Source organism: Gossypium hirsutum, chromosome A03 (genome assembly GCF_007990345.1).
Source record: "Gossypium hirsutum isolate 1008001.06 chromosome A03, Gossypium_hirsutum_v2.1, whole genome shotgun sequence".
Lineage (NCBI taxonomy): Eukaryota > Viridiplantae > Streptophyta > Magnoliopsida > Malvales > Malvaceae > Gossypium > Gossypium hirsutum.
In genome coordinates this window covers 267,553-293,300 of record NC_053426.1, presented here as the reverse complement: position 1 = coordinate 293,300, position 25,748 = coordinate 267,553, and the positions used below count along the sequence as shown (strand labels likewise).

Sequence of the window (25,748 nt, the reverse complement as noted above, 5' to 3'; positions counted from 1 at the left end):
AAAATTGGATAAAAATAATTAGGGGCTTAAATTTATATTTTTGGAATCCTGAATGAGTCTATTTTCAAGAGAAATAAACGAGGACATCATTTGAATCCTGTACAAGAAGATAATTAATTTTTAGTGAAGAAGGGTCGGAACTGTCAGACAGCAGAACAGGGGATATTTTAATGAATAAACTGTATTAATTGGCCCAATCAAAAATTATGAAATTTTTATGGTAAGAAGGTATATGAGTCTAGTTTCAGGGAAAATTATAGGATCTTAATTTGGAATTCTGTAGCTCAAGATAAAAATAATTTAGTGACTATGACACAGATGGACAGCTTGAATATTCACATAAGTAGATAGTGAAAATTATGGATAATGTTACCTACAAGTGTGTTGTTTATACTAAGGATGTGGAATGGAGAGGAGGAGGAGGAAAAATATGTATGAATATTCAGCTAGCATGGCTAATTTGTATGTTTTTGGCTCAAGGACTAAATTGAATAAAAGTAAAACTTTATGGGTAATTTTGTAAAAATATCGAAAATGACTAAATTGAAAGGAATGAATTATTTTATTATCTAAATTAATAAATTGAATGAAATTATCAATTTAAGATTGGGTGAAATTTGGGAATATGGTAAATCACCAATATGCCCCTAAAACTTGGTATTTCTGCAATTTAGTCAGGTAGGTTCGTATATCCTGCATGAGCATGTAAATATGAAAATTTAAGTATTGTATCATATTTTATCTGATATTTTGAATTGAATATATGAAAAGAATGTTACATGAAACATGAAAATGAATACTAAATAATATAAATTAATTGAAATTATTCTGAAAATCTCGGTAATGCCTCGTATCCTATCCCGGTCTCTGGTACGGGTAAGGGGTATTACAGAAGAGATCCGCGTGTTTGTTTTGGCGGAAGGGCTATTTGCGCGTTTAGCCCTTCCGCAATTTCTTGCTTTTAAATTTCTTTTGTTCTGTTTTTAATTTATGCCCAAGAATTTGACTCCTTTTCCAATTTGGTCCCTTTGAAGCTGCACGTTTTGGGACAAAGGGCTATTGTCCGTTTTAGTCCTTCATGGTTATTTGCGTGTGTGAATTAATCCCCTCTTCTTTTATTTATTACGATTTGCCCCAAAATTGTGTTCTTAGATTCAATTATATCCTTTCTATTGCTTTTGATTGTTTCTATTTATCTTATTTATATTATTATGTTTGCATTTATTTTTTATTTTTATTCTAATACTAGTTTTATTAGCACTTCTATTGTTTTCCTGTTGATTAATGTATGTTTATTACATGTGTACGTATGTACATTTCTATATATAATATTATTTTAATTACTTTATTTTAATATTATTATTACTATTATTATTATATATTAGTGTATATTTTTATGTACATACACGTATATATATATTTTATATATATAGCATTGCTTTTTCATTATTTAATATTTTTATTATATTTGCTCTTTGTATTTCTATATTATTATTATTATTATTATTATTATTATATAGTAGTGTGTATTTTCATTACATGTATATATATATTGATATACGGGATTACTTTTGTTTACTTTACTTTAATATTATTATTATCATCCTTATTGTAATTACTATGACCATTATTAGTATTAGCTTTTTTATTTATCAATACTTATATGTATGTATTATGTTTTTTTAATACCATTTTTAATACCATGCATGTTGTGTATATTCTTAAAACTATATCATGTACATATATTTTAATACCACATATATTCTTATTATTATTTCTATTATTACATAAATATTTCAATACATGCATGTATGTATTTATGCATCGTTATTATTAGTTACTCTTGTATATATTATCATTGTTTTCAATAAATATTATATTTTTATTTTTAATCTAGTACTACGTATTTTACATATATATGTTCCATGTTTACATTATTGCTATTATTATCATGTTTAATACTATATGTATTATTATCGCTTTATAATATTATTTATATTATTATTGTTATCGTTTTCGTTATCATTGCCATTTGTTGTTCCATGTTTTATTCATTTTTATTTTCGATAATTTACTTATGTATTCGATCATTTCATTTTCCTCATGCTTTTGTTTATTAGCCTTGCTATTGTTTCACCTTTCATAATTGCTCGTATTACTATGTTTGACACTGTCGCGCTTATTATTACGTATTAGTACCGTAATTTGCTTTTATGTTTTACTATAAATCACATTATGTTTTTTTTACTCGACGCCTTAAAATAATTCTTTCATAAAAGTGATATTCTGTATTTGGTAATTCGAGACAATCGTGCCCTAACTTACTGGGTTTCGATTTTTCTCCTTTAACCTAAATAACAGAATACTCTTTTAAATCGCGATACGAGTTTTGAAAAATGTTTATTCTCGGAGATACGAGGTGTTGTGCCCTAACTTACCAGGTATGACATTTTGTTACCTCGAAATAAGATTCTTCGAAAATAAAGGCAATGTTCGGTATTTGAGAATTCGAGAAAACGTGCCCTAACTCACTGGTTTCGATTTCTCTCGTTTACTCTAAACAAACGAATATCCTTTTAATAAGTTAAAATACGCAAACTTTAAGAGGCGAGCTCGCTCTCGAAAATTCAAGATGTCGTGTCCTAACTTACTGGATGTGACATTTTATATTTTGAGACGAGAAGGTCTTTAACATTTGAGCATTTTTTAAAGAGGGATCGTATTCCAAAGTCTTTCAAGTTTTCAATTTTCGACACTAAGACACTAATTAATCAACTAGGTACCAATTTTTGGGCGTTACAAGAGTGCTAATCCTTCCCTGTGCGTAACCGACTCCCGAACCTGTTTTCTTGATTTACGTGGACCAAAATTGTTGTTTAAATAAATCAAACTATTTATTAAAAACAACCACTTTTACAAGGTGATCCAATCACACCTAAAAAGATTGGTGGCGACTCCCATTTTCGTTTTTCACCAAGTCGATACCCGTTTTTTTTCAAAAAAATGGTTACGACAAGAATCATGAAGACTAACCCCATTAGCAACGATACATTTTTTGTCGGAGCAACCCTTTTGACTATTAGTATTGTTGGCATTTAGCCTTTATATCAATGGATTTGGAAGGTTATAACGATTAATCTCTTTCGTCAGTATATGACAACCACATATCACAAATGAATTTACAACTACAAGTATGTGTAAAAAATACCACATATCTTTAAATTTCTCTACAGCCCTAAATTCCTCCCTTAAAAATCACATATATTTGTCCTTGTATTGAGGTGAAGCACTTGAAAAACAAATTCCATAGCCATGTTGGCCGGTAACCATAAATTCATAGGTTTCACATTCTTAATTACCTTTCAACTTTTGTCATTTTCAATCCGATCATCGGCGTTCCTTGATAGTATTTTCCCCACGGTGACTGTGACCTTAATAAACGAAGCCAGCCACAGCGTTTACTTAAAGTGTGGATTCGACGAAAGCGGGGAATACAAGGGATTGCAAAAGATGGAACCAGGGGACAGCATAACGTGGTCGTTTGTGGAGTTAATTTTCCCGCTCCGCTGGTGTTACATTCACATCGACGAAGAAACCTATGGCGCTTTCTGGGCGTTCACGGTGTTCTTGCAATGCCATGATTGCCAATGGATCATCAGAGATGACGGTGCTTACCATTTCAATCATTACTATGACGTTTGGAAAAAGACTAGACTTTTTTTCCAGTACTGAAAAATCTTACAATCTCGAAATTTATTTTGGATGAAAAATCATGTATCTATGTTCATTCTCTTTTAGATTTGTGAATTCAACAGGTTTGATTGCTTCTAATTTTGTATATTTTGAATTTAGGTCCTTTTAGATTCCATAGTTTTTTCCGTAAAACTAAGCAGGGTCTTTCGGGAAAATAGTGCTCTTCTCTAACTTTCAATTGAATTTTTTTATACAACATAGAATTTATTTTCTTGTAGATTAATTATGTAAGAAATAGTGTCTAGACATAGATTCACTTATTCCCGTGTAAAATTAGAGATAAATATTAACTTCATATATGAATTTTGATTTAACTTGCAATTTAACACATTAACTTTGATTTGGTGCTATTATATATATGAAACTCGAATTGCGGTTCTTTTGTATATATACAACTTTGATTTTGATTCAACTGTACACATTGAAATAAATGAATAAATATAAAATAATTTGTGAAAATTGCATCAAATCAAAATTTTATATATAAAATTGTACATAATCAAAGTTCACTTAAAACTAATATTGTTTTACATATTTCCGTTACATTTTCTGCTATTAACATTTAAAAGTTAAATTAATGATTTTAGTAATTGTTAACCATTGAGATTAACAAGGAGGAGGAGTTGGATGCCATGGTCGTGGTTCACCCTCGATTGGGCAAAGAGCCATTGGATGGTGATAAAATGTCCTAGGAGATTGGTCTTAATAGGAGGAGAAGGAGGGGGAGGGGGAGGGAAAGGTGATTTCTCTGTCTTAATTTGTTCTCATATGTTATGGTGAGCTTTTATATAAGAAATACGTGCCCTGAGCTCACTAACAGTGGAGTTATAACTTATTCCTTTACAATAATGATGATGTAATGTTCTAAAATATGACTTCTTAAAACAACTGAGTTATCAATAAGTTTGAAATCCCATGTGCATCTAGCGATGATGAACTGATCCATAAGTGTTCAACATGTTGCTATGGTTAAAGATTCTCCAAGTTCATTTGGATTAGGAGATTCGCCATTATGGACATGTTGAGCTTGTGGATTGTCCATTTATGACGAGGGGACACATAGAGGTATAACAACAAAAAACACTTTATTGATATAAGAATGATACTTTAAAGATAGAATTAAAATATTTTAAAAATTATGGACCAACTTAAAATAAATGATATAATTTATAAATGTTTAATACAATTAACTTTAAATAAAATTGATAAGGACTATGATCTGAAACCATAATTAGACATGCACAAATGATTAAGTCAAATACTTAGGTTCATTATAGCTAAAAAAATTAACAAAAAAGGGCAAGAAAGCTGAAGTCAATACCCGAACCACCCACCCTTGCTAATTGGTGGCCTTTACCATTAAAAGCAAAGGGTCACAATTGGTGCGCTCTTGACTTCACCTATACCCCCCCCCCCCAAAAAAAAAAACCAAAGTTTTCAAATTTAACCCTCCATCATCATTACACTCTTTATTTACCACATTAAAATTACTACAAATCCCAGTGCATGATTTTCAGTAAAATTACCAATAACTTCCTCAATTAGTTAACAAAATTAAGGATGTTATGGGTAATTCACCAATCACCAACACCCTATTTTTCTTTACCATTGTCACCTTCATTGCAAGACCCGATGCAGTTGCTACTCAAAGCACTGCTGATTTGTTGAACGGTGGTGCATAAATGATTGTTAATGGCTGCAATGCTGGACAGGTTGATCTTTGCCGATGGTATTGTGCTGGCTAGAACTTGAAGTCCAACGGTGAGTAAACTTCCTGTTGTAATATTATGCTCATTAGCTTCGTCTTTACACCCACCATCATTCATCAGTTCCATTGGGGTTATAAAAAAGCCTAAGGGAAGCAATGGGATACACGACGGGTCCTCGCCGCTCATCGCCAGCTGAACGGAATCCACGTCTACGGTTGAGTACACGACAAGGCTGCCGGATTTGTCGGTGCAGCTCTCTTGTAGCATTAGGTCTACGTGTTGTGATGAGTTGCTGGCAACCTGTGCATTTGAAGCTTATAGGGTTTTAATTCCATGTCGAAAAAGGGGGGGGGGATTGTAGAAAATTGAAGTGAATTACGTTGATTCTAAGGAGTGAAATGCAATTTCCAGGATGGGAACCATTAGCAATATGAGCCACTTCATGTAAGGCATTCCCATTTGATAGCACCTCCAGCTGCATCATAGTATACTGCCAAGTTTAGCATCATAATATAACATACCCAAACACCTATATTTATAAAAATATATATAAAGTAAAATGGGTGTTTTAATCTTTTATTTTTTTACATCATCTTAAATGGAACACATTTACTAGCAAGTGTTATCAGTTTGATTTTAATAAATAATATAAACGCATAGAGTGAAATTTAAAGTAAAGGAGTTAAATTTCGGGATTTGAGTATTGTAGAGCAAAATTAAACCATAGAAAAAGTAAATGGAACCTGAGCACGGCGGCGTTCATCCCTCAAAAGATCAAAGACATGATGGTGAGGATAAGGCAGCCAAGTGGTGGAAACAGCACAAAGAATGAGACCATTGGGTTGACCTGCTTCACTCACTTTCCTTGTGGTGATTCTAACAGTATCATCGGAGGAATCAGGAACAGCTGTCCAAACCTGACCACTGCAACTGCTGATGTTCACACAGAATGTTCTTATCATCCTTTGGGACAGTCTCATTAGATTCTTCCTTGCCTCTGGTGATGGTATCACTGTTTGTGACAATAAAATGGGTGTAATGTGAATCTCATGATATTGAAAACCCAAATAAAAAAGACATGACAATTTATTAAGAACCTCCAATGTCGGGGATATTAGTGGCCATGAGACTAGCAATCCTTTCGCATTGTCTCTCTAAAACAGCTAACCAACAATTTGCTCCAAATGCCATCCCACTGTGTACGAAGTGGCTGAATATTTGATGGATTGGTTTCTCCTCTATCTCTGAATGTTCTACCCACGTCACCTGCACTTTTTTTTTTATTAATATTTTCAGTATGCAAAAGTTATTCAAGTTTTAAAAATCGAATGGACGCACCCTTGAGTAGCCATTAGGCATGTCTTGAATCAAACAACCAGAAGGCCTTCTTTTGTATAAAGGAAATGATGTTTGTAAACTGTTATGAAAGCCATCGAGTGGGAAATCAACGATTGCCCAATGCGTTTCATCTTCTACATTTTGTTGTTGGCAATATCGTAGGAAATATGCCTCTCGCGTGGACACCAATGGCGACAGCACATGCAATTCAGCATACATCTGCACAAATAAAACAATATTAAGTCGGATTATTACAATAAAAAATTGAATTAACCTTCTGATACGAGTTGATACCAATTGAAGGCAACCGTTGGTTCCCGAAACACCTTGTGATATAACTTGAACACATTTGGCTCTAGCTACTAATGAAGGAAACAGCTCCATCCATTTGTTCTACAATAAGGAGAAAACACACAATTTAAAGCGATATTGTTGCAATTAACTATAGTATTATATGAAATTATAAGGAAATGGGAAGCTTACGGCATCCACAAATGCATCTACCAAAGTAATGCTATTCATTATAACCACTGAACTATCACGGCTAGCTTCGGTCCTGAATTCACTTGAGCGTTGCTTCAGATTTAGTGGCCAGTGGAACATTCGGGAATGTTCGTCGAGGTTAAGCACTTCCTTCCCGGTTTCGTTGTTACGAACCCAAAGGGGTTCGTTTGTTCGACACATCTTCACGAGTTCATTGGTGGCGGACATAGCGAGTTCCATTGCAATAGTTTTCTCCTCTTCCATTAAGATGAGGTTGTTATTGTCGGGATAAGAGGGTGTTTCGGACAAGATAGGAGGAGGCATAGGTTCAAGGAATTGTCTTGGATATATGTTCATGTCCAATTCTAATGAAGGTGGCATCAATGCACCCATTGTTTGAATTGGCCGACCAATGTAGCGTGAAGCTATAGCGCACACACGTTCCAACTGTCCAAACATATATTATATTGGGATACTATATATAATGGTAAAAGTATAATGGACATCCTTACAACAAGAGTTTGATTGCATTTTACTCACTCTATTAAAAAATTAGATAAATTAGTCATTATACATTAGATGAATGAACAAATTAGCCTTTTATGTTGAACAAATAATCAAGGTATGTGTACCTTATGCTGACATAAAGGGATCAATTTTTAACAATAGAAATGAGTGAAATTTTTAGCAAAAGGACTAGTTTGTTTTTTTATTTTATGTATATGGATTAATTTTCTCATTTTTTAAGTTGTGAGAGTAAAATGCAATCCAACTCTTATATATAGAGAAAAGTAGAAATGTTGATGAAATAACCTCTTCACCAAGCCGAGCATTCTCAATACGAAGTTCATCAAAAGAAACCCCACCAGGCACAGGTGGACCACCACAATTTGGACAAACGAGTTTACTGAGTTCAGCTTGTAGCCTGTAAAACTCGCTCTTCAAAGAATCATTCTCAGCTCTAAGTATCACATTCTCCGATCTATCTTGTTGAGCCTAAGCATTGAAAAACCAAAAGAGTGATAATGTGTTTAAGAGGTCGAATGAATGAATTTAGATATTAAGTGTAGTGAGAAGCACATGAGCAGGTAAAGGAGTTTAATGATGAAACCCCAGTAGTCCATATTAATGAATTACAGACTGTATAGTTTACAGATATACAAAGACTAACACAGCAGTGGAGTGGCCCCAAATTAAATAACATCCTTCCTTTTCTGCTCCTACCATTTTTCTCTAATAAAAGGGTATAGCTGTTTAGGGTTTTAGCTGGTTTTCATGCAAATGCCATCAATGCTTTTTCCTCGGGACTCGTTTTTTTCTGTTTTGTGTTAAATAAAGATTAATTATGATGTGCTTACCATTTAAAACAGCAACGCTAAACAAAACACGGTTTTACCTTCATCTGAGTACGCCGGTTTTGAAACCAGAACTTGACTTGTCGTGGTTTCAGGCCAAGTTCTCGACTCAGTTTCATCCTTTGTTTGTCATCTGGATGAGGACATTCCTTAAAAACACTGCAAAAAACACCAACACCAACATTCTTCTTTAAAAACACAAAGATTTCTTAGAATTATATATATATTTTTTAAAGAAAAATGAAATTACGCTTCCAGTTCTTGGATCTGATGAGCAGTGTGTCGGTGGTAACGTTTCTTCTTCAATGGCTGCTCAGTGGTTTCTTGTAATTCACTTTCGGAACCACTTTTCATCTCCTCTTTTCCTCTCAACAATGACCCATTTTCTTCTTTCTATTAAAAATATATAATAAAAACATAAAATAAATGTTTTTTTTTCTCTGCCTGTAAATAACATGAAATAACAAAATAAAATAAAAAAACTTACAGGGATCATAGGAGGTAAAGGCTCCAAAGGCAAGTAACTGAAATTAGGGTTTTGAAATGTTGATGTAAATAAAGTTTCTGAAGACACCACCAGATTCCCTCCCATTGATGAAATAGCTTCACAATCTCCATACATTTTTCTCCCTCTTTTTGTTGCTCTTACAGTCTTTGCTTCACTTGAAACGCATTATATATAAGCAAATATGTATCGCTCCATATATATACATATATAAACAAAGAATTATTGGGAAGAAGACAGCAACATATAAGAAAAGAGCAAATTATATAGTCTAAAATTAAGTGCTAAAAAAGGTAAATGATGTGATCTTTTCCAAAATGAAAAAGACCACTGCTTCAGCTTCAAAAAAAAAACCAAAAATTAATATAAATTAAATTAAAGAAAAAAACTACCCAAAAAAAGTTGAATGAAGGTGGCTTTACAATATACAATGAAAACCCACCATGAACCAAAGCTTGAGAAATTAAACCAAGCACAAGAAAAAAAAATGAAGACTAAAATAATAAATAATAAAAATGTAGGAATAAATACCACAACTAATGTTGTCGGTGTTTTCTTTTGCAGAAGAAGATGAAGAGAAAAAGAAATCTCTCCCTCTAGTTCTTTTCTTTTCTTTGCTTTCTTACTTTGATTTGTATACCTAAAATAGACACTCACAGCTCTGTCCCCTCTCTCTCTCTTTTCTCTTTTGCTTCTTCAAATCATATTTTGTTCTTAATTGCATTGCACATCCTTTATTTTACTGTCCAAATTTTGATTTTATCTTAGAATTCCAAAAAATAATTAATTAAGTCCTTAAAATATAAGTATCGTATTAATTCTATCATCAGCTCATAAGCCTTGTTCTTGGCTTGGATTGGATGTGAAACTGAAACTGAAAAAATGATAGTGGATGTGGATCAAAATATAAAGATTCTGAAGGTCCCTATACCAGGATTCAGATTACATTTTGCCCTTTTTACTTAAAAAATAGGCAAATTAGTCAATTAGATTAAAAAGCAAATCGGCTCTTTATGTTAAAATTTCATCCATTTCTACTATTAAGAACAAGCTTAGTTGATAGAATAATCAGACAGTTACACTAGGCGTGCTATATGTACCTCAAGTTGATATATAGGTATCAGTTTTTAACTGTAGGAATAAGTGAATTTTTAAACCAAAAGCACCAATTTACTCTTTGATCTAACGTCTATGACTAACTTTCCCATTTTATGAGTAAAAAGAGCAAATTGCATATAACTCATAGTACAAGGGCCTCCATGATACTTTTACTTTACTTGTGGCATGGGATAACTTGGATATTTTAACTTCAACTCCAAACTGCAATTTAAAACCTAAATTGATAGCTAAACTGAGAGAAAAAGGACTTAATTGATATAAAACATAAAACTTAGAAAACTGAATTGAAATATTTAAAATCTAAAGTACAAATTAGAAGACATTTAATGCAATTAAATACAAATATTAATACAAAGATATTGTAACTGCGGTTTCAAATAAATCCAAATTTTATTACAGTCTGATCCTCTCCTCCATACGTTTCCCAAAATGAAAAAAAATAAAGTAAATGAAAGTCAAAACATTTTTTAAATTTAAATTTCCTTAATACACGCGCATGCCAATATCGTGAGGTTAAAGTTCCTCTGATTTTGATTCCTTACTTTCACGCTCTCTTTTCGCGTGCGTTATTTTTGCTATTGTAAATGTTTTGTCAAATTCCACTCCAACTCACTAAACTATTAGTATGTTTACATTTTGGTTACTTAATTTCAAAATATTACAAAATAATCATTGAACTATTCACAAATTTTCTTATAAGTCATTACATATTCAAAAAATTTTATTTTAGTCACTTTTCTATTAAGTTTTTTTTTTTAGAAGTTCAAGTAGCGAGCTCTATAGGACAATTCAACAATCGATATGGTGGATCAATGCCCATCAACGTGTAAGAGAATATACATTAGATCTAAGCCAATCTAACAATCAGTGTCGAGGATTGGAGATAAAAACAATTTCAACTGCTCAATAGCTTAAATAAAAAATTTTGAATAGTTTAGTGATCATTTTATAACTTTTTAAAGTTAAGTGATTAAAATATAAACTTACTAATAGTTTAGTAACCTGTGTGTAATTTACCTTTTTTTTTACTTTGGTTTAAAACGAAGTCAAAACGAAATATTTAGTAAAGAAAACAGTCAAGGTTGCCAAACGACCGCAGCCGTCCATTAGGAATTGTTAGTTGAAAATGTCAAAGGCTAAATGGATCAAAGCCGTCCGTTTCTATTAGAAGTGGGTCCCAGGAAAAAAATATGGAAGTTGTGAACAATATTAAAATAATTATTAACAAGTTAATAAATAAATTTAAAATTTATTAAATAAATATAATAGTAAATGAAATCCTTCTGTTGAATTAATTTTTAATTTTTTAAAATTTTAATCCGAAGAAACAAAAGTCGCTAAATTTATTAGAGCAAACACATATTATCATATATGTAATATCTTGTCAATTTATTATTTTCAATTATATATTAAAAAATTATTTTAATTAATCAATTTAACAACTATAATTTAAAATATAAAAAGAATAAAATAAATGAAGAATTTATGTTTTATTAGTTTATTAAATATAAACATATTTAAGACATAAAAAAGTAAGTGAAGAATCTTAAAGGATACAAACTTGAGTGGATTTAGGTGAGTAATGTACTCCTCCTTACAAGTATTAATTAATAGTTTCATAGTTTTTTTAGCAAAATTTTAAGGAAAGTGTAAGTGATGCATTAATATATTTTTATATAACAACACATTTAATATCTATGCTATATAAAATATGTCTCAATTTAATTAATAAACTATTAAAAAAATTATAAAATAATAAATATTATTTTGAGATTGTTTTTTTATAATTTTATATAAAATTTACATAAAAAAACAATTTAAATCAATACAAAGTAAGATTTTAACATAAATCATCATTTTTTTAAAGGCTTAATTTTACCGATTTAACTAAAGTTTATTTATTTTTAGGGATAATCTAATTTTTGGTCCTTGAACTTTTTACTAAGTCCACTTTGGTACATGAACTTAGATTTCATCAAGTTTTGATGATGTAACCAATATTCTTGGAACATGACTGGATTGGTCAGTGGAACTGATTGGACCAAGAATCGATTGAATTGAAAATTGCTCAAAACTGAGACAAAAAACAATAATTGAACTAGTTTAATATTTAAAAAGTGGTTTTTTTTATTTAATCATTATTGATATAACTTTCAAATCAATCAAATTGATTAAATCAAGAACCAATGGTCTAATCGGTTCAACCACTAATCAGATTATCAGAATACTACATGTGACACTCTAAGATTATACCACGTCATCACCTGAAAAATTATGTAATTTTTTTAATTTTTAAGTGATGATATAATATAATCTCGTAGCGTCACATCATTAAACTTTTTATATTTTTCAAATTTAGGGACCATAAAAGATACAAATACCAAAATAGAAGTAATTTGTAAATTGAAGGTTCAAAAATTATATTCTACCTCTAATATATAATAATCATATTTATACATCATAAGTATATACACAAATTATTAAATCTAAAGGGAAGGGAGACTTTGGCATAAATGTGAAGACATAAATGGGGTTTTGACCATTTGTGCTAAAATCCAAGGGTGTCTTCATCACAAGGACCACCTCTTTCTTTCTCTATCTTCTTTTCCTTTTTTTCCTTTTAGGGTACACTGAATTTACTAAACAACTTCATTAAAGCAATAGCTACTTTTTTTAGGTATTTAGTAATCATATTAGATTTTATTTAAAATCGAAATTAAGTTAAATTAAATCCTTTAATAAAAGATTTATTTATTTATAAAATTACTTACCACTCGATTTAACATTAGACGTTTTAATTAATACTTCTGATTCAAAAGTTGAGCAAATGAGTAATTGCATTCATATATTAGATTGTTCATCATTGCTTTTAGATACATACACTTGACATTTTTGTAATTTGGAAATTTCCTATATAAATATACTTAATTTCATGAAAAAAGGATGTTGGATTTACATGATGAGAGTTATGAAGCTCAAAACCAAATGAGGAAATGGTAATACAACCTTTGGTGTTAAAAGATAAAAATAAACATGATTCCTTTTATGAAATTATATGATTTGATGATTTGAATTTTCAACTCCATCAAATCAATTTGACCATAAAAAAATTAATAATTTGAAGTTGAAAATGATTTGAATCCTAAATGGTTTAAATAAACTCAAACTTGATATTACTAGACTCGAAAAACCTAATTGACTTGAAAAAGTACAAAAAAAAATCGAAAAACTCGTATTGTAAACTCAAATAACTTAAGCTCAAAATAACCTTCACCAAATTCAAACCAAATAAATAAAAAATGTTAAAAAATTCAGATATAAATACGAATTTAAAGCTTCAAATGTTAGAAAGTACATTGAGACCATATTTAATGTTAACACTTGGGGGGTGGATGTGTACGTGTGTTGCTATTATTATATAATAATAGAGAAGGTAATTGATTCCAAGTTATTATTATATATTCAATGCTAATGCATGTATTTAATTAATTAATTAATTAATGGCATTGATGATATCATATGACCAGAGAATGAGAAATAAGTTGATAAAATAAATGTGGAGTACTGTTGGACACAAATTAAATTATTATTATTTTCTAAGTGGATAATTATGGTGGTCTAATTAATTACTATATAATATATTCTCATACAAAACTATATATTATATTTGCTTCCTTGTTGTAGAATTGTACAACATAAATAAACTATGAATGAGGCAGTAATTAATGTGAGATTCACTTAATTAACATATCAAACTTATACCTTATTGTATCATATAAATGCAATAAATGTGTAGCTATACCCTAAATTCAATGCACTCAATGTAAGGGGAGTAGGGGGTGCCACCCTCTAACCTCACTTCTCTTTTCTCTTTTCTATTTCTTCCCAATTTTTTTTAAATAACCCTTAAAATAAAATAAAAAATCACTACTTTAGACCTCAAATTTATAAAATCTTAAGTTAATATATAGTATACTATAATCATACTTCTCCCACTAAAATGTTAAAATTTTGATTTAATCCTTTTGAAAATCATAAAGATAAAAGTCAATATAATGGTGAAATTATATTTTAACTCTCATAAAAATATATAATTTAATCTTGACCCACTAAAAAATTTTTCAAGATCCACCTTAGCATGAATTCTAAGGTTTGATCTCTGTGTTTATATACCATTTTTTTCGTTCCCTGTTGTATTGTAATCGTTTACTTGTATTAAAAAATTATAATTTAATATCTTTATCCTTACTTCCCAATATGATTTTTTTTTGTTCATCTTACTTATTAATGTTCATGTGTCTTTTTAAAGTTACAACAGATATGTTAAAATCAATCATTGCAAACATTGAATTTAATCACAACAAATCTAGGGAAAAACCCCACATTTTACTAACAACCACCCTTTGTGATAATATTTTATTATATCAATCAAAGTTTATTGTGATCAACTATGGATTACATATTTTACTCAATCAGTTCTTTGTAACAATTTCTTATCTCAAATTTTAGTAAAATTAGTTTTATTCATAATTGCAATAAAAAAATCATAAATTTTAGTTAAAATTTTATTTCAATAAAATGTTTAAATTTTACATAAAAATCTATTAATCATATTTTATTAAGTAAATAAATAGAATTATATTTTTTTAATTTTATTAAATACATGATCTGAATATTAGTAATTAATATTATTAATACATTATGTATTTTAAAAAAAATTAAATAAAAAGAATCAAATATTATTATAAGTGCGTAATAATCATCTCTGTACCAAAATTTTAACAAATAAACGAGTACATTATAAAGAGGGAAAACTCTATATATTATTTCTCTTTAAAATTTTTTTTTTAATTTTTTTCAAATTTTTGTATTTTTCATGTTTGTTTATCAATCTATGTGCAAAGCTCGTAACTTCTCCTCCTAAAAATATCATCTTTAATATTCAAACTTGTATTGCCCCTTAATTTTTTTTATTTTTTCATTAATAACAAGTGTTGAATACAATAGTAATATATACTGTCTTCATAAAGAGAAGACATCGAGAGAATAATAGCCATAAATCCATAAAATTTAACTATAAAATCGATATGAAAAGTACCAAATATATTTGATGCGAAATGGGAGTGATGAAATGTCCCACAACTGTGACATTTCATGGGCTGTTGCTTTTTGCTGACTTTTGGTTCCAACAAGCACCCATATATTCAATTACAGTTCCCCCTCCCCACCCCTAACATTTACTTTGGTACAGCATTTCTCACCCACTCCACTTTCACCCTTTGTGTATTTATTCAAATCAGTTACTGTTACTCTTTTTCTTTTCTTTTTTTGTTCAATAATTACTATTCCTCTAATACTCCTACAATTATGGATTATCTTTATCTACAGTCATTACCTCAGCAAGCTAGAGACCAACCTATTTGCATGACAATAATTATCTTGGCTAGTTGGGACAACACCCAATTTTATGTATAATATATGATTCAAAGCCTTGGATCAATATAAATGGTCACTTGGGATTGACCATATACTCTAGGGTCAAAGCCCATCACTTCTTCACACTATGATTTCTAGTTCGGTTAAAATACGTTATAAGTTTATGTACTCTTTACAAATTTAAAATATAGTCCTTGTACTTTCATTTTTAGAAATTTAGTCCATTACATTTCAGATTTCAAATTTCAAGTCCAACTATTAACTTTGTTAAAATTATTTTGTTTTAAATTTGGATTCATCACAATTTTTTTTAAATTTTTTTTGGATAAGTGAACATTTCAATTCAACTATGAAAAAATAGAAAAGCTTTATATAATAGGTAAAATAAAGCATACCACTAGCCCTCAAACCTTACATTAATTTTAATCTAATTAAAAAGAATTTGAATTTGCCTTGATGACTTTCCATGCAATCTTCACTCCTCTCTTGCCAAACATAGTAAATGAAAGCATTCTAAGAAACTTTTACAATAGTGACTTCTAGGGACTTCCTTTTCCCATACTCCAAAACCTAGTTCAGTATATTAGCACAAGATTAATGCCACAAAAACTCCCCACATGCCAACAAAATTCTCACCTAAAGCAAGTTAGAAAACAAATAAGAAACAAATAAATGATTACTCGACTCATCCTTAATGTCACACAAACAACATAAAGTATCAGTTTGACTGTGTAACTTGTCTTGGACTGTGCTATATGTCAATTGCAAGGTATGAGACATGGATCCCATATAGGAAAATAAGGGATTTCCTAGCGGGTTTTATATGGATCTAGGCTCTCTAACCTTAATAGCTAGCTTTTAGGGTGGTTCTTCAAAGGTTTATATCACGTGGTATCAGAGTCAGTCATCATGTTTCTCAGTTGCAATCGTGTGGTGTGGGTGGTGACGACGACGTTGCAGTGTTCGCCTGAGGCTAGATTAAGCTAGCGCAAAGCTAGTTCGCATGGGTGACGAGGCTACGAAGCATGGTGGATTGTTATATGCCAATTGCAAGGAATGAGACTTGGATCCCACATAAGAAAATAAGGGATTTCCTAGTCGGATTTATATGGACTTAGGCTCTCTAACCTCAATAGCTAGCTTTTGGGGTGTAGTTCTCCAAAGGTTTGTATAACCATGTGATGAATGCATGTCGTGGAATTGTAGGGCTCCCCTATACCACTATATGCCAAGAACTTTTGTTAAGTTGTTTTCCAGTTCTTTCCCGGATTCTATTAGCTTTATATGCTTTGGTAGAACCCATAAATTCAACATAACATCCTTAAGCTTTAAAAACTTCTTCCAAGCTTAACTATACTTAGGTAGAGACTGCATTTGCCAAATATTTGGACCCTTGATGACATATAGCTTAGACCAAGCCACCCAAAAAGAGCCAACCTTGATTAGGATAAGCCACAAACATCTCATCATGAAAACTTTGTTCCAAATCGAAAGTTTCTTAAAATCGAGACCACCTTCTGCCTTAGGATAATATACCTTATCCCAACTAACTTTGGCACCTTTAGCAAAAAGCTCATGCCCTTTCCAAATAAAGGAATTACACAACTTATTCATCTTTTTAATAACTTTAGAGGGAAGAAGAAAAATATGACACCAAAAGTTTTGCATACTAAACAAAACATATATATTGAATAAGTTGAAGTCTGTCAACATAAGATAAACATTGAGAAGCCCAACTTTAAATGTGTTTAGTAATCTTTTCCAATAAAGAATCACAATTCCCACTCTTCAAGTTTTGTGCAATAAGTGAAACCCTAAGTTAATGCACTAGGAGTGTTCCAATCTTTAGCCCAGTAATTTCCACAATTGAAAACAACTCATCTGAGCCAACCCCTCCATTATATAACTCATTTTTGAAAAAATTCAACTAAAACCCCCTGATATTTTATAGAACAAATCAAATGCATTTCCAATTGCCAAGATAGATTATGAGTTGCCCTTAGTGAATACCAAAAGGTCATCAACAAAAAAAAGTTAAATATCGAACATAGGATGATAGCCAAACACTCCATGAAGACCTGCCAAATTCAATAATCCATATAATACATTCATCACCAGGCATAAAATTTTGTTGAAAACCCATCTAGTCTAGGAGTCTTACTACCAATATTCATCAAAAAAAAATTGTAGCTTTAATCTCCTCTTGATTTATAGGAGAAACCAGGGAATTTTTCATGCTCTCTGTTAGTTTAACATCAACTACATCTCTAATCAGTTCATTAGAAAACTGTTGGAAAATTTTTGGTTTGAAAACGATTTTCTTGCATAACAGAAAATTAAAATTTTGAAAAATGACATGTTTGTGATGTTTTATAACAATAAACCCTAACCGAATTCGTACATGTGTTTTTAGCTTAACAAACATTCATTGTTCTCAACTTTCAACCAAATGATCTTCTCTATTATTCTTGTTCCACGAACTACTCCGTTATTTTATAGCAATATATCCTTTACCATTATCTTGAGCTATGAATTTCACTGTTGTGAATGATGCTACATATTGTAGAAGTCATACACCAAACACATGGGCTTTCGGTTCTTTTTCTATTTGAACTTAGGCTTTCACTTACATCAAAGTGTTTAAGTCACACACACATAGTCTACCATCCACTCAGGATTTAGGTATGTCACACTATAAACATCACAAGTGATTAAATTCATAAACGGATATAGCAAGCTAGAGTGACATTATACTTGTGATATGTTTGTCGCGTAAGACTCTAGAGAGAACAAATTCAACAACTACTACTTGGTCAGGATTGAAATTTCAAAATTCAAAAAATATAATAACTAAATTAAAGCATAAAAACTAAACCCTCAACTTATACATAGCAAAGGAACTAATAACAAAATTTGACAAAAGGACTTCATTTTCAATAATACTTCACCATTTACATATTTGATGCATTAACCATGTATAAATTTATAAGCTATCAATAAACCACAAGATATCACCTGGTAAAATATAATAGTTATATATTTTTTGGTAAACTACACTTAAGGTCGTTAAATCATTAGTAAGTTTATGTTTTAGTCATTCAAATTCAAAAGTTACAAAATGGTCCCTAAACAATTCAAAAGTTTTCATTTAAGACACTGAACTATTTAAAGGTCTTTTATTCAAGTCACTGAGTTGTTAATTTTTTTTAAGAAGTTTGGCTAGCGAGTTCTAAACGACGATTGGTATAGTGGATTAGTACCTATCGACAAGTAAAAGAACATGCCTTAGATCTAAGTCGATCTAATGGTTAGTATCAAAGATCGAAGAAAAAAATTGTTTGGATTTTAGTTTGCAAATTTGCTAAATTCAAAATTGTTTTATGAAAAAAAAAACTAAAGTGTAGAAAAAAAAAAGGAAAGGAAAGCTTTTGATTGGTACATGTGATACAAACAGAAAAGGTTGTACAACGACGATTTTAACTTCCTAGTGACTTAAATGAAAATTTTCGAGTAATTCAATGGCTATTTTGTGACATTTTGAAAGTGAATTATTAAAACGTAAACATATTAATAGTTTAGTGTAATTTATTCTATTTATTTTAAGAATTTTTAAATTTATTAACTCGTTAATAATATTTAATATTATTCACTAACTTTTATTTCTTTTGTGGGGTCCACTTCTAAAAGAAACGGACGGCTTTGATCCTTTTACGTTTGACATTTTCTACCCAAAATTCCTAATGGACGGCTAGGATCATTTGACAACGTTGACATTTTATTTCCTAAAATTTTCTTTTTGACTTCGTTTTCAACCCAAGTAAAAAAAACTACAATAGCAAAAATAACGTACGCGAAAAGAGAGCGTGAAAGTAAATAAGGAATCAAAATCAGAGGAACTTTAACTTCACGATATAGGCATGTGCGTGTATTAAGGAAAACATCAATTTAGAAAAATGTTTGACTTTCAATTACTTTATTATTTTTTTTCATTTTGGGAAACGTATGGAAGAGAGGATCAGACTGTAATAAAATTTGGATTTATCTGAAACCGCAGTTACAATATCCTTGTATTAATATTTGTATTTAATTGCATTAAATGTTTCTAATTTGTACTTTAGATTTTAAATATTTCAAATTCAGTTTTCTAAGTTTTATGTTTTATATCAATTAAGTCCTTCTTCTCTCAGTTTAGCTATCAATTTAGGTTTTAAGTGCTGTTTGGAGTTGAAGTTAAAATATCCTAGTTATCCCATGCCACAAGTACACTAACAATATCATGGAGCTCTTTGTACGATGAGTTAGATTGCATTTTTGTATTTTTTTACTCATAAAATGGGAAAATTACTTCATAGACGTTAGATCAAAGAGCAAAGGGGTTCTTTTAGTTTAAAAATTCACTTATTTCTACCGTAAAAACTAGTCTCTCTATATAAGCACAAGGTACACATGACACGTCACGTGTAACTGACTGATTATTCCATCAACTAAGTTAATTTTTAAAAGTAGAAATGGATGAAATTTTAACAGAAATGGCTTGTTTACTCTTTGATCTAATGGACTAATTTAATTATTTCTTAAGTAAAGGGGACAAAATGAAATCTAAATCCTAATATAGGGACCTCCAAAATCTTTACAAATTGATCCACATATTTTGTACATGCTCCACTATCAATTTTTTTTAGTTTCAGTTTCACATCCAATCCAAGCCAACAACTAGGCTAATGAGCAGACCCTACTCATATTTTAAGGACTTAATTAATTATTTTTTGGAATTCTAAAATAAATTTAAAATTTGGACAGTAAAATAAAGGATGTGCAATGCAATTAAGAACAAAATATGATTTGAAGAAGCAAGAGAGAGAGAGAGAGAGAGCTGTGAGTGTCTATTTTAGGTATACAAATCAAAGTAAGAAAGCAAAGAAAAGAACTAGAGGGAGAGATTTCTTTTTCTCTTCATCTTCTTCTGCAAAAGAAAACACCGACAACATTAGTTGTGGTATTTATTCCTACATTTTTATTATTTATTATTTTAGTCTTCATTTTTTTTTTCTTGTGCTTGGTTTAATTTCTCAAGCTTTGGTTCATGGTGGGTTTTCATTGTATATTGTAAAGCCACCTTCATTCAACTTTTTTGGGTAGTTTTTTTCTTTAATTTAATTTATATTAATTTTTGGTTTTTTTTGAAGCTGAAGCAGTGGTCTTTTTCATTTTGGAAAAGATCACATCATTTACCTTTTTTAGCACTTAATTTTAGACTATATAATTTGCTCTTTTCTTATATGTTGCTGTCTTCTTCCCAATAATTCTTTGTTTATATATGTATATATATGGAGCGATACATATTTGCTTATATATAATGCGTTTCAAGTGAAGCAAAGACTGTAAGAGCAACAAAAAGAGGGAGAAAAATGTATGGAGATTGTGAAGCTATTTCATCAATGGGAGGGAATCTGGTGGTGTCTTCAGAAACTTTATTTACATCAACATTTCAAAACCCTAATTTCAGTTACTTGCCTTTGGAGCCTTTACCTCCTATGATCCCTGTAAGTTTTTTTTATTTTATTTTGTTATTTCATGTTGTTTACAGGCAGAGAAAAAAAACATTTATTTTATGTTTTTATTATATATTTTAATAGAAAGAAGAAAATGGGTCATTGTTGAGAGGAAAAGAGGAGATGAAAAGTGGTTCCGAAAGTGAATTACAAGAAACCACTGAGCAGCCATTGAAGAAGAAACGTTACCACCGACACACTGCTCATCAGATCCAAGAACTGGAAGCGTAATTTCATTTTTCTTTAAAAAATATATATATAATTCTAAGAAATCTTTGTGTTTTTAAAGAAGAATGTTGGTGTTGGTGTTTTTTGCAGTGTTTTTAAGGAATGTCCTCATCCAGATGACAAACAAAGGATGAAACTGAGTCAAGAACTTGGCCTGAAACCACGACAAGTCAAGTTCTGGTTTCAAAACCGGCGTACTCAGATGAAGGTAAAACCGTGTTTTGTTTAGCGTTGCTGTTTTAAATGGTAAGCACATCATAATTAATCTTTATTTAACACAAAACAGAAAAAAACGAGTCCCGAGGAAAAAGCATTGATGGCATTTGCATGAAAACCAGCTAAAACCCTAAACAGCTATACCCTTTATTAGAGAAAAATGGTAGGAGCAGAAAAGGAAGGATGTTATTTAATTTGGGGCCACTCCACTGCTGTGTTAGTCTTTGTATATCTGTAAACTATACAGTCTGTAATTCATTAATATGGACTACTGGGGTTTCATCATTAAACTCCTTTACCTGCTCATGTGCTTCTCACTACACTTAATATCTAAATTCATTCATTCGACCTCTTAAACACATTATCACTCTTTTGGTTTTTCAATGCTTAGGCTCAACAAGATAGATCGGAGAATGTGATACTTAGAGCTGAGAATGATTCTTTGAAGAGCGAGTTTTACAGGCTACAAGCTGAACTCAGTAAACTCGTTTGTCCAAATTGTGGTGGTCCACCTGTGCCTGGTGGGGTTTCTTTTGATGAACTTCGTATTGAGAATGCTCGGCTTGGTGAAGAGGTTATTTCATCAACATTTCTACTTTTCTCTATATATAAGAGTTGGATTGCATTTTACTCTCACTACTTAAAAAATGAGAAAATTAATCCATATACATAAAATAAAAAAACAAACTAGTCCTTTTGCTAAAAATTTCACTCATTTTTATTGTTAAAAATTGATCCCTTTATGTCAGCATAAGGTACACATGCCTTGATTATTTGTTCAACATAAAAGGCTAATTTGTTCATTCATCTAATGTATAATGACTAATTTATCTAATTTTTTAATAGAGTGAGTAAAATGCAATCAAACTCTTATTGTAAGGATGTCCATTATACTTTTACCATTATATATATTATCCCAATATAATATATGTTTGGACAGTTGGAACGTGTGTGCGCTATAGCTTCACGCTACATTGGTCGGCCAATTCAAACAATGGGTGCATTGATGCCACCTTCATTAGAATTGGACATGAACATAAATACAAGACAATTCCTTGAACCTATGCCTCCTCCTATCTTGTCCGAAACACCCTCTTATCCCGACAATAACAACCTCATCTTAATGGAAGAGGAGAAAACTATTGCAATGGAACTCGCTATGTCCGCCACCGATGAACTCGTGAAGATGTGTCGAACAAACGAACCCCTTTGGGTTCGTAACAACGAAACCGGGAAGGAAGTGCTTAACCTCGACGAACATTCCCGAATGTTCCACTGGCCACTAAATCTGAAGCAACGCTCAAGTGAATTCAGGACCGAAGCTAGCCGTGATAGTTCAGTGGTTATAATGAATAGCATTACTTTGGTAGATGCATTTGTGGATGCCGTAAGCTTCCCATTTCCTTATAATTTCATATAATACTATAGTTAATTGCAACAATATCGCTTTAAATTGTGTGTTTTCTCCTTATTGTAGAACAAATGGATGGAGCTGTTTCCTTCATTAGTAGCTAGAGCCAAATGTGTTCAAGTTATATCACAAGGTGTTTCGGGAACCAACGGTTGCCTTCAATTGGTATCAACTCGTATCAGAAGGTTAATTCAATTTTTTATTGTAATAATCCGACTTAATATTGTTTTATTTGTGCAGATGTATGCTGAATTGCATGTGCTGTCGCCATTGGTGCCCACGCGAGAGGCATATTTCCTACGATATTGCCAACAACAAAATGTAGAAGATGAAACGCATTGGGCAATCGTTGATTTCCCACTCGATGGCTTTCATAACAGTTTACAAACATCATTTCCTTTATACAAAAGAAGGCCTTCTGGTTGTTTGATTCAAGACATGCCTAATGGCTACTCACGGGTGCGTCCATTCGATTTTTAGAACTTTTATGTTGAGATTTTTTTTTAAAATTGAATAACTTTTGCATACTGAAAATATGCAGGTAACGTGGGTAGAACATGCAGAGATAGAAGAGAAACCAATCCATCAAATATTCAGCCACTTCGTACACAGTGGGATGGCATTTGGAGCAAATCGTTGGTTAGCTGTTTTAGAGAGACAATGCGAAAGGATTGCTAGTCTCATGGCCACTAATATCCCCGACATTGGAGGTTGTTAACATATTGTCATGTCTTTTTTATTTGGTTTTTCAATACCATGAGATTCACATTACACCAATATCGTTGTCACAAACAGTGATACCATCACCAGAAGCAAGGAAGAATCTAATGAGACTGTCCCAAAGGATGATAAGAACATTCTGTGTGAACATCAGCAGTTGCAGTGGTCAGGTTTGGACAGCTGTTCCTGATTCCTCCGATGATACTGTTAGAATCACCACAAGGAAAGTGAGTGAAGCAGGTCAACCCAATGGACTCATTCTTTGTGCTGTGTCCACCACTTGGCTGCCTTATCCTCACCACCATGTCTTTGATCTTTTGAGGGATGAACGCCGCCGAGCTCAGGTTCCATTTACTTTTTCTATGGTTTAATTTTGCTCTACAATACTCATATTCCGAATTTAACCCCTCTACTTTAAATTTCACTCTATGCTTTTATATTATCTATTAAAATCAAATTGATAATACTTGCTAGTAAATATATTCTATTTAAGATGATGTAAAAACACCCATTTTACTTCATATATTTTCTATAAATGTAGGTGTTTTGGCATGTTGTATTATGATGCTAAACTTGGTAATATACTATGATGCAGCTGGAGGTGCTATCAAATGGGAATGCGTTACATGAAGTGGCTCATATTGCTAATGGTTCCCATCCTGGAAATTGCATTTCACTCCTTAGAATCAACGTAATTCACTTCAATTTTCTACAACACCCCCCCCCTTTTCGACATGGAACTAAAACCCTATAACCTTCAAATGCACAGGTTTCCAGCAACTCATCACAACACGTAGACCTAATGCTACAAGAGAGCTGCACCAACAAATCCGGCAGCCTCATCGTGTACTCAACCGTAGGGGTGGATTCCGTTCAGCTGGCGATGAGCGGCGAGGACCCGTCGTGTATCCCATTGCTTCCCTTAGGCTTTTTTATAACCCCAATGGAACTGATGAATGATGGTGGGTGTAAAGACGAAGCAAATGGGCATAATATTACAACAGGAAGTTTACTCACCGTCGGACTTCAAGTTCTAGCCAGCACAATACCATCGGCAAAGATCAATCTGTCGAGCATTGCTGCCATTAACAATCATTTATGCACCACCGTTCAACAAATCAGCAGTGCTTTGAGTAACAACTGCATCGGGTCTTGCAATGAAGGTGACAATGGTAAAGAAAAATAGGGTGTTGGGGAGTGGTGAATTACCCATAACATCCTTAATTTTGTTAACTAATTGAGGAAGTTATTGGTAATTTTACTGAAAATCATGCACTGGGATTTGTAGTAATTTTATTGTGGTAAATAAAGAGTGTAATGATGATGGAGGGTTAAATTTGAAAACTTTGGTTTTGGGGGGGGGGGGGGGTATAGGTGAAGTCAAGAGCGCACCAATTGTGACCCTTTGCTTTTAATGGTAAAGGCCACCAATTAGCAAGGGTGGGTGGTTCGGGTATTGACTTCAGCTTTCTTGCCCTTTTTTTGTTAAATTTTTTTAGTTATAATAAACCTAAGTATTTGACTTAATCATTTGGGCTGATCGTATTATGATTTTAGTCCTTTTGTTATGCTGAAGTTTAGATTATCAAATAAACTGTCGTATACTAATAGAAGAAATCCGTTGGTCTGCATGATCCAATAGCAACCATAAATATCCATTGATATATACATGTTATCCTATAATACTAATATAGTAAAGGTATTTATATTTGTATTAGTGAAATTTAAAAAAATATATATGTTGGGATTTAACTTATTTTTTCAATTTAACTTAATAAATTTTTATATCTGAGGAGCAAATAGCGTAATCCATTAGCAGAATGTTTATAGAGTTAATGACTTTGGAGTCTCCTTGGAGATTCCATAATCATGGTGTGACAAAATTTAATTTTTAAATTTTTATAACGATTCAATTGTCAGCAG

The 25,748-nt window shown here is 31.5% G+C and overlaps 2 protein-coding genes across 7 annotated transcripts; one reads left to right on the top strand and one right to left on the bottom strand.

Moving 5' to 3' along the window:
- Positions 1-5,002: 5,002 nt before the first annotated feature.
- LOC107942018 (homeobox-leucine zipper protein HDG5) lies at positions 5,003-9,834 on the bottom strand. Of its 4 annotated transcripts, none has more exons than XM_041104483.1 (12): positions 9,675-9,834; positions 9,126-9,300; positions 8,889-9,031; positions 8,680-8,797; positions 8,097-8,279; positions 7,284-7,730; positions 7,095-7,193; positions 6,801-7,019; positions 6,560-6,728; positions 6,206-6,474; positions 5,842-5,937; positions 5,003-5,762 (listed from the first exon to the last, which is right to left on the bottom strand). In XM_041104483.1, exons 2-12 carry the CDS (start codon positions 9,258-9,260, stop codon positions 5,346-5,348), a joined length of 2,295 nt encoding a protein of 764 aa, XP_040960417.1. In that variant the 5' UTR covers positions 9,261-9,300; positions 9,675-9,834; the 3' UTR covers positions 5,003-5,345. The 4 variants fall into 4 exon arrangements, with proteins under 4 accessions (XP_040960417.1, XP_040960423.1, XP_040960420.1 ...); XM_041104489.1 differs by having other exon boundaries at positions 9,126-9,290; XM_041104486.1 differs by having other exon boundaries at positions 9,126-9,295; positions 9,675-9,832.
- Positions 9,835-20,558: 10,724 nt separating this feature from the next.
- On the top strand, positions 20,559-25,381 carry LOC107942022 (homeobox-leucine zipper protein HDG5). 3 transcript variants are annotated; one of them, XM_041104474.1, is made up of 12 exons: positions 20,559-20,694; positions 21,067-21,241; positions 21,335-21,477; positions 21,569-21,686; positions 22,086-22,268; positions 22,635-23,081; positions 23,172-23,270; positions 23,346-23,564; positions 23,647-23,815; positions 23,901-24,169; positions 24,421-24,516; positions 24,595-25,381. In XM_041104474.1, the coding sequence occupies exons 2-12, from the start codon at positions 21,107-21,109 to the stop codon at positions 25,009-25,011; spliced, it is 2,295 nt and encodes a 764-aa protein (XP_040960408.1). In that variant the 5' UTR covers positions 20,559-20,694; positions 21,067-21,106; the 3' UTR covers positions 25,012-25,381. The 3 variants fall into 3 exon arrangements, with proteins under 3 accessions (XP_040960408.1, XP_040960411.1, XP_040960412.1); XM_041104477.1 differs by having other exon boundaries at positions 20,563-20,694; positions 21,072-21,241; XM_041104478.1 differs by having other exon boundaries at positions 20,616-20,694; positions 21,077-21,241.
- The last annotated feature ends 367 nt before the right edge of the window (positions 25,382-25,748 follow it).

Excerpts from the sequence above, each read along its gene's own strand:
- LOC107942018 (XM_041104483.1), bottom strand. The coding sequence starts at position 9,260 with ATGTATGGAGATTGTGAAGCTATTTCATCAATGGGAGGGAATCTGGTG. Across the intron at positions 8,798-8,888 it reads CAGATCCAAGAACTGGAAGC|TGTTTTTAAGGAATGTCCTC; the intron begins GTAATTTCATTT and ends TGTTTTTTGCAG. Across the intron at positions 7,020-7,094 it reads CCAACGGTTGCCTTCAATTG|ATGTATGCTGAATTGCATGT; the intron begins GTATCAACTCGT and ends TTATTTGTGCAG.
- LOC107942022 (XM_041104474.1), top strand. The coding sequence starts at position 21,107 with ATGTATGGAGATTGTGAAGCTATTTCATCAATGGGAGGGAATCTGGTG. Across the intron at positions 21,478-21,568 it reads CAGATCCAAGAACTGGAAGC|TGTTTTTAAGGAATGTCCTC; the intron begins GTAATTTCATTT and ends TGTTTTTTGCAG. Across the intron at positions 23,271-23,345 it reads CCAACGGTTGCCTTCAATTG|ATGTATGCTGAATTGCATGT; the intron begins GTATCAACTCGT and ends TTATTTGTGCAG.